Source organism: Pteropus alecto, unplaced genomic scaffold (assembly GCF_000325575.1).
Source record: "Pteropus alecto unplaced genomic scaffold, ASM32557v1 scaffold74, whole genome shotgun sequence".
NCBI lineage: Eukaryota > Metazoa > Chordata > Mammalia > Chiroptera > Pteropodidae > Pteropus > Pteropus alecto.
In genome coordinates this window covers 4,445,194-4,454,467 of record NW_006436291.1, presented here as the reverse complement: position 1 = coordinate 4,454,467, position 9,274 = coordinate 4,445,194, and the positions used below count along the sequence as shown (strand labels likewise).

At 52.7% G+C, this 9,274-nt stretch overlaps 1 protein-coding gene across 1 annotated transcript in view; it reads left to right on the top strand.

Moving 5' to 3' along the window:
• Positions 1-9,274, top strand: part of FANK1 (fibronectin type III and ankyrin repeat domains 1) — a 61,491-nt gene that overhangs the window by 38,091 nt on the left and 14,126 nt on the right. Inside the window, exons 2-3 of the mRNA XM_015590174.2 lie at positions 613-790; positions 7,704-7,828. Coding sequence (XP_015445660.1) covers positions 613-790; positions 7,704-7,828 — 303 coding nt within the window. The remainder of the gene's footprint in view (positions 1-612; positions 791-7,703; positions 7,829-9,274) is intronic.

Genomic DNA, 9,274 nt, shown 5'->3' with positions numbered 1-9,274 from the left:
CCTCACTTCCAGTAGTTATATCTGGTTTTAAGAGTCCGACTGGATGTAAAGTTCTAAATTTCCATGGCCACCAGAGAATACAAGCATCTTTTTGGACATTATACTGGCCATTTGCTTTTGCTGCTCATCTTTTGCCTGGTTTGTTAGTAGCCTTTGCATTTTTTTCCACTTGGTTAGTTTGTAAGAGCAGTTTCTATAGAATAGATATCAACCTTTTGTCATCTGTATTACAAATATTTGGATTAGCTGTATCATTCTTCTCATCTTTGTCTGCCAGCAAGTATCGGACACTATTTCACTAAAGAATTAGAGTGGCAAACTGAGTTTCATCAACAGCCTAATTAATCTGATTCGTTAACCAGCCTTTTGACCCACGAGTGCAGTATGACATTGATGGGTGTGGTACAATCTGCTCGTTGAAGGATGCGGTAGCTCGCTATGTCAGCTGAATGTTCCATCGCTTAAGCTTTTTAGAACTTCTTCCAGCAGTAGGGAGGGGTACTTACACGATGCACAGGAAGACGTAGATCGATCCCAGAACCGCTATAATGCACTCTGCTGATCTCCCTTCCTTATGCATGGAGTCCTGAAATCTGTCTCATTCTTTTTTAGAAATCACACCATTCTCAAAACCTCACCCACCTGTTGTGGGCAAAGTGACTCATCACAGCATCGAATTGTACTGGGACCTGGAGAAGAAAGCAAAACGCCATGGGCCTCAGGATCAGTGGTTCAGGTTCTCCATCGAAGAGGAAGACCCCAAAGTGCACACTTACGGTCTCATTTATACGTAGGTGCAGCGTCGAACTGCGTAACATTTTGCTTCGATGCCCTGATTAGCTGGGATGGTTTCTATTGTTTCCAAAACAACTCGTTTTAAAATTAAAAGGATGAGTCAGCATCATTTGCATGCATGCTTTTTATGAATTATAATCTTTGGAAAATAAGCATCAGTGGTAGCTTTGAAATTAAACCTCTTATACCTTCGAGAGCCTCTCAGGCTTCGGAAATATTCTAATGGTATATTTTTTAAAATCCAAAATGTGGAGACAGGAGGGAAGGGGAGTTCGAAGTGGTCAGGGGAGGTTCCTGTCAGGCCATCCAGCCGGTGACTCTGGACCTCACGTCACAGCACTGCGCCCTTGTTAACTCTGTCCAGCTCGGTCCTGGCCAGGCTGCTCTGGTTCCCACGCCAGTGGCTGGCTGCCCGTCTCCCGAACACATTTCCGTCTGTTCCTATAGGGCGGGCTCCTTCACCTAACACGACCTTCGGATCAAGTGCCCCCACCTCAGAAGGCCACCCGGAGTAGCGGGCCCCGCACCCCGCACCCCGCACCCCGCACCCTCTCCGTCACGGCCTTGTTTCGTGTGCCTCGTAACATTTAGCTCTGCTGGAATGATTTCACCTGTTTGCCTGTTCGTTTTCCTGTCTCCCTCCTACCGGCATTAAACTCAGCGGCAGGTGGATAAGAATCCTGCTTGCTTAACACCTGTCCCCAGCTCCCAGACAACATCGGCACACAGTAGGCCCTCAAAATATTTGTTGCATGAATAAATGAATGCTACGGAAGTAATTAAGACATCATTTCTTCTTAGTCTGCATTCCAACCCCTATTTCTTCCCTTTGCAGTTTATCACTTGCAAAATGATCTGTTTCAGGAATACCAAAAATGAGATGCAAATATGGTTTTAAATGAAACTTGGAAATTTTTTGATAATCGTAGGTACCTATATGCTTGTAAGAAATCAGCCGGAGAAGTACCGGGTGCCTGTGACTCGCTTCCCCCAGCGGTGACGTCCTGGAAAACTGCCGTGCGCTCTCCCAGCCAGGGTGCTGGCGCTGACGGGGTCAGGAGACGGGTCCCTCAGGGCAGCGTTGGGATGAGGGTGCTGACGAGTGGGCGTCTCTGCAGGCTTCACCCCTCACCTGAACGGCCACGTCCCTGGGATGGGACGAACGGTTCTTTGTGCCTGAGAAAGAAATCTGCATTTGGCTGCAACGTAGCTGCCGAGTGAAAGGAACCCCTGGCCTGGCTACTTGCGAATGTCATTCCGATCATGTCACGTCGTGCATCGTTCCGTTGGGTGCCTCCCGCCTAAGAGCTCGAGTCAGGAGACTGTGAGTGTCGCTGTGGAGGAGGAAGGATGCCCTCGCTTTCGCGTCCGTCTCCCTCGCGCTGCCAGCTGTGTGTGGGTCGTCGTCGGCCGGGGCCGTCCTGGGTCTTTACTTCCTTTTTGCTGGTCTCCTTTGCTGGGCGCCCAGGTGGACAGCACAGGGGAAACCACAGCCGTGTGCACGGGCCTCCTGCCCGATGTGTCTGTCTGCGCCGTCGCATTTTCCCCAGAGACCTGAGGGCTGTCCCCAGGGACACACTCGGATGAGGGCCTGGCATTGCGGGGCCAGCTGTGAAGCCTTCGGAACCCCAGCTCTAAACGGGCTTGTGAAATGCTCGCTTTCACTCAGAACTTCGGCAGCACAAACCTTGACACTAGGTGGCAGAATTAGACCGTATTAACCTTGAACTCTCACTCCGTTGTGTCATGTGCTCTAGGTATCGTTGAAACTGGCAAACACCTTTCTTGTAAAAACCATTGTCTGGAATGTCTGACCTTGGGGTCTAGGTCGAAGAGCTGCAGCCTGACTTGGCAGTGTTCGTTCAGGTCACCCACTGGCCAGTCACGAATCCGCAGTGTCACTTTGACGTGATCTTACCTCAGCTGGCTACCCGGCCTTGAAAGTTCTCCCTTTGCAGGTCCCTTCTGCACATCCCCATTAGATGGTGACATTTTCCTCTACTAGGACGCAAGCTCCATTTTCCGACTAGTTCATTGCTATAACCCCGGTTCCCGCAACTGCCCAGCGTTTTTGCTGGGGGGAAGAGGTGGCCTTATTCCTCGGTTCTGCCTTCGGTTTCCTTCGCTCTAGCATGGCTGCGTGAATTGTCCTCTGAATCCGCCTTTTGTCAAATCGTCTTCGCTGGGTCTCCTCAGACTGACTCGGATGCCCTTGACAGTGTGCACACGACCTTTGTGGTTGTCCCACTTCTGAGCAGAGCCCTCCAACGAGACCTGCTCACTGTCCGGTGACCGTGTCTTGCCTTTTTCTACACGTGTGTTCAGCTGTTTTCCCCGTTTGGACAGATTTCCCTCTGCCCCATCTTTTCTTCTGCTCAAGTCAGGTTCTACCTCTGCCGAGAAGCTCCCTTTACTGTGCCGTCCACCCCCTCTGCGATAATTGGTGCCTATGTTATGCATTTCATTCATTCAGTCAGCATGTTTTAATAACACCTACTATGTGCCAGACACTGGATGCTGGAGATACAGCACTGGACAAATAGACAAAAGGTCCCCTCTCATGATGAGGAAAACAAATGACAAAGAAGGTACATAAACGTAAACATACAGAATATGACAGGTGATGATAAGAAACAAGGAAAAAGCCTGGGAAAAATTGGGGCCGGGGGTGGAAGTGGGGAGGCGACATCTGAGTAAAGGAGCACGTGCGGGTGCTCTGGAGCCTGCGAGCATCTGGAAGAACGTTCCAGACAGGAGGAATAACGAGCGAAGTCGCCTTGAGATGGGATCGCGCCTGGCGTGTTCCAGAAACACCGAGGAGTGGAGTGAGCAAGGAGGAGAGTGATGGGGATGAGTCCGAGGCAGCGGGGGGACGGCTGGGGCCATCGAGAAAACTGCCTTTACTCCGAGAGCAGGCCGGCCATCGTGGGGCGTTGCGCTGAGCCGCGGCTCGACGTGGCTCGCGCTTTCCGAGGACCGCTGTCTGCTGGGCGACACTGGGCTGGAGGCGGCAGGCGGGGCTGACTGGGAAGCTCGTGCAGTCATTTGTGGGGGAGAGAACGCAACAGCGTGAGCCGTGGTCGAAATCTGGGTGTGTTTTAAAGGCGGATTTGAACAATTTGCTGGTGGACCACGAACGAGACGTGAGAAAAACAGGATGCGTACACATCCGGGAGAGGTCGGGTTATACAGCGTGCAGCGTCAGCTCTGGAGTCTTGGTGGCTTGTGAGGCAGCGGTCCACTTCCCGCGCTGAGGGCCCGCTGTGTGTCGGCCACGGCCCCACGCTGCGCTGACCTTCCTCTGCAGCCCGGGCGCCTGGCGTGGCCCCTGCCTGACCATCGTCGGTCTGTGTGACATGGGGGACCAATGCACGGCATGGTGATTCTTCAGTGTTCTGCTCAGAATGACATACCATCCTTTTGCTAATGCTTCACTGCTCAGAGCGGGCCACCCGGCCACGTCTGAGTGCAATCGCGGAGGGACGCGGAATCCTCGGAGGGCACCAAATATTCGTGGACAGTAATCTGGTCTTCCGCAGAGACCTGGGATAACGGGATGGGAAGGGCGCGGGTGGAGTCTGGGATGCCAGACGTTCGAGCAGGTGCGGCAGGGAGGGTGGAGCGGCCGGGCAGAGTCTGGTCTGCAGAAAGGAGTTTCAGCGCCACCAGCAGGAGGCTGGATGGGGGTGCTGGGGGCGGGGGCACCGACGGGGTGCGGAGCCGAGTCCCTGGGCGGCTGGTAACTAGTTTCTTAGATTTCGTGTTGGCTCAGCTCTTGCATCAAATACGTGCTTATTAACTGAGAAAGAGAGGGGTACGCTCCGTGCTTTGTGCGTTTCCTTCCACTGTGGAGATAGAAGACTCGCTCGTTTTTTGACCTACTGTGCCTGGGTGAGGCTGCACTTCCCCACAGGCTTCCGTCAGTCATCCTGTGTCTGCGTGGCAGTCACGGTGTCGTCCCCGAGTCTGTGCTGTAACCACTGTGAGGTGCCCTAACGGGCTGCTGTGGCACCTGCTTTGTCTGTGGGGCCATCTCTGCTGATGTCATGGGTGCCTCCAGCCTTCCATGAGGGTCTTCAGTGACATCTGCTTTCTAGAACGGTTCTGATAGTCACCTTTCTGGGGCCTATGAAGGTGCCATTTGCTTCAGGGTGACCTCGTGATAGTTAGCAATATTGGATTTTTTTTGAGGGGGGCGCATTTTTGGTTATCTTTTGGTCTGAAACTATGTTAAATTTTTGACACCTGGCGTTGAATTCCATTGAGACTCGGGTATTATATTCTCACTGAGCTCCTAAAGATCTTTGCAGATGCCTTAAGGTGTTGAGGGCTCAGTTTCTGTGATTCAAGTATCTGCAGATATGGACCTAGGCTCACAAAATGATAAAATCCACCCACTCGTTAGACCATCTGTGCCAGGCTGATATATTTGTTGTTTAAAATTATTTTTTTAGCCCATGCAGCTTTTCTGAATGTTTATCTTTGTTTTAGAGCTTTTACTTTGATGGTATTTTTAACACTTCTCTGCGTCTTGGTTTCTTAATTCAAATGTTTCTCTTACAGCTGTTGGTATTGTTTCTTCTTTGCTTTTCTTATAGTTTCTTTTTTGTTGATACGTGTATCAGTTATCTATCGCTGCATAACAAAGTACCCTCACATGTAGAGGCTAAGGGAGAAAGCGGGTCCTGCGTCTGCTCATGATTTGACAGTCTGGCAGGGTGGACGTGGTGTATCTGCTCCGTGTGGTCTCGGCTGGTGCAGTTCTGTTGGGGCCGGAGGATCCAGATGGTGTCACTCATGTGTCCGATGCCTCTGCTGGGCGGCCGGGACGGCGGGTGCTGACGAGGCTGCTCTGTCGCCCTTCATTGTCTGGCATCTTCCACTGATTCTGCCCGGGCGGTCTCTTTCTCCAGCGGGGGAGTCAAACTTCATTGCTGGGATCAATGCGTGTTCAGGACTTTATTTCAGCTTAAAATTTTACATTTTGGATAAACAAGCAAAGGAGAAGGGTTTTGTAAATTGTTTCCAGTTTTCAAACATGGCCCTCGCGCAGGCAGACTCGCCTGGTGCCATCTCCCATTGGGCTGTCTGTCACCTTTGCTTGCACCCTAGACCATCTGCCCCGTCACCCCGCCCCGGCATGCCTCGTCCTTCTGATCCAATGGTTCTTTCTCAGGCTCTGGGTCCTTCTTTCCCCTGGCCTGTCTGCCTGGGAGTCATCTGCCTGTCTGTTATGGACGCGGCTCTCTCCTTTCCTGACTTTCCATCAGAGTCCCCCACTGGAGGACATTCCTCTGGGCCCTGACTGCCCCTCACACACTCCCACAGCCGAGGACCTGCTCATCTGACAGGTGAGTTTGGGAGATGGAACTTAGAGGACTTCTAAACTACCCCCAAGGATTCGCCTCCCCTGGAGCAGTGTACGGTCTGCTCTCTAGACCTGCACTTGGCCGTATACCTGCTTCTTGGGGAAAGACCGCCTTCCAGTGGGGTCTGCGGGAGAGAGGGCGAGGCCATTGAATTGATGCATCATGCCCGGTTTCTTCAGGTGAGCCAACTCCAGTACTGTCATTTCACCCATTTCATCCGACTCAGCTGTCACCGCCTCACTGTCCCCAGCCTGGCCCAGCACCTCACAAGTTACGGGTACTAGATATGGTTGTTGAATCGCGTGGAATAGAATTGATATATAAGTATCTGGGTTGCACATAGACATCTTTGAAATGCTGGTTGTGAATTTCAAAGTGTGATTCTGGCCTCTGCAGAGGTCTGCTGAGAAGGAAAGGAAAATTAAAGGCAGAACGTGGAGAGAACAATGGTAAGCTTGGAGACCAGGCAGCTCTGGAGTGTTCCAAAGGAGGGAACAAAGCTGGGTTGGGTGTGGAAGCAGGAAGGAAGAAAGAGATGGACACACACACACACACACACACACACCCTCAAAAAGCAAGCCTTCGAGGTATAGGGAAAATTCCAATTCAATAGGAATTGAAAGAGATACATGGGCTTTAGTTGGATGCCAATAAAAGTTTTGGCCGCAGAGGGAAGCTGAGGTTTGGGGCAATACTGGGGAATACAGACCGCTCTGTTGACTTTCGGAGACCTGATTCCCTAGAAAGCGTATGGCTTCAAAGCCAGGGCCCCAGGACCTGCCCTTGAGCCGCGGGCCGGGGTCATCCCACCTCCGCAGAGTCCCGGCGTCTTCCCAGCAGGCGGGGAGGCTGCCCACCCCCATCTCCTGGAGCTCGGTTTGTAGGCTCCCCATGACTAGACTTGGTCCTTCTTCCCTCCGGAGCCGAGCGAGTCCCACTGCTGGCCTCCGATGGGTTTTCCGTTCCACAGGGTTTAGCACCTGTTTCCCACATCATCCTCCGAGGTGAACTTAGCCACGTGGCTGGACGTTAGAGTCGTTTCTTGCATGCCGCTGGCTCTGCAGCCCCTCTCTCTGGTGCTGATGGGCTACACGCAATCACGCATTTCATTCCTTCGGGTCCCTTCCCTACGGTCTTATGTTGTCCTCCATGGATGCGTAGCTGTCATTGAGACAGCCTCACCACCCGCCCACACGTATGCTATTGGGCTGGCTGTCTCCTCTCTCAAACATGAGACTTTGTTAACTGAGATACGTATCATGGGTAAACGATTTCTCCGAAGTATGACATTGGGTGCCAGCTACGTGTCAGCACTGGGCTAGCTGGCGGAGCAGAGAGGGCACGTGGTGGGAAGGGTCGGATGTGCCACTTGTGACTTGTCCTTTGTTGTTCACGGCCCTCACAGCCTAGTGGGGGAGGCCGACAGCAACCAAGACCAGACCCGAATGGAAACAGACAGCATTCAGTATTCACCGCATGGCTTGTCCCACGCCGTCAGCACTGGCGATGTCATCGGCATGTGTGTCTCCTCCTGTCTAGGGGATACGCCACAAAGCACGTCGTGGAAGGCTTGGAGCCACGGACACTGTACAGGTTCCGACTGAAGGTCACCAGCCCCTCTGGAGAGTATGAATACAGCCCCGTGGTCTCAGTATCTACGACCAGTGAGTATACAAACACCCCAAGCCTGTGTGCTCCTGAAGGGAGGGGGGATGGGTCAGCTGTGGCCGGCGCAGACAAGACCCTTCGTAAGTGGTGGGTGGATGGAGGGTGAATGAAAGGCCCAGAGGCAGAAGAGGATGAGGAGAAGGAAACACAGATTCCCTCAGCTCACTCTCCTGCCTGCTGGGAGCTGGATCCATTGCCCCCTGGCCGGGGAGTTCACTTGAACCTGCCAGGTGAGCTGGATGCACAACTAAGCACGGCGAGCCTCAGGGGGCCACTGGCATCCTTCTTACTACACCAAAGGCAGGGCACGGTCTTCCGGACTTGATGCCAGAGTCGCATGGAGCCGGTCAGCCATTCGGGCCCTGTTAGAAAGGCAGAAACCATCGTAGCTGTCTATCAGCCGACGAGGGTTGTGCCTTTGGGCTGGGTGGGCCTCCTCGCCAGGCTGGCGTCCGAGAGGCAGGCATGCATAACCTGTCCCGTGGTCCAGGGCGTTGTCACCACAGTCCGTGGCTTCCGTGGGTAATTAGACGAGACAAGGGCTGGATGGAGACTCGGCCTCTGGCGCTGAGCTGGAGAACGCGGTTCCCGAGCTTCTCACTGTCAGGTCGCAGGAGGGACATGCTCTCCGGAGTGGCTCCTGGGTCGTGAGGATCAGGTGGCTCTTCCTCTTGGCTGACTGCTGCTCCCTTAACTATTCTTATATTTGTGATGCCAAAGCAGACTCTCCTTAAGGAGGCAGATCATGCTACACAAAGAATTGAAAATGTGCACATTACACAAAAGAAGTGAAAATGCTGTGGATTGATAATCTGCATTCAGTTTGAAAGTGTTTTAATGAATCACAAAAGCATGTGCTTTGTTTGAATAAAGGATGCTCGGGCTTTTTTTTCCCCAGGTAAAGTACACGAGACTCTTGCTTAAATGAGGCATGCAATTTTAATCAGTTGGGCCCTTAAAAAGAAAGAAAAACAGCTGCTGCTTGTTAATTGGCAAATATCTTCTCCACTGAGCTCGTCATTAATTCACGGCTTTTAATGGAGACCTAGATTCCACCAAGAAAGGTGTTATTGCCACATTATATCTGCTGGCACACCTGCAGCTAAATGCAGACATGAGGGATGGCCCCCCCTGAAGACCACCCTGTCCTCCTCTCCTGGGGGGAGGTGTCCCCTGAGGTGTCCCCTGCTTTTGTGGTCCGTGGCTCTGCCCAACGCGTTCCCTCAGGTGCCGGGAGCGTGGACTTCCTCCCCACGGCACGATCAGTTCAGTGCTTGGGATCGCAACCTTCGGGGCAAACATTAGAAACACAAACCCAGAAAGGCAAAGCCCGCCTTTCTTATACTCCATCTTGGGCCATCCCTTGGGCCCGGCCCACACGTCTTGAGGGATGGGGGCGGCAGGCAGGACCGAGCATTCGGCTCTGGCTGGAATTTCCTGTT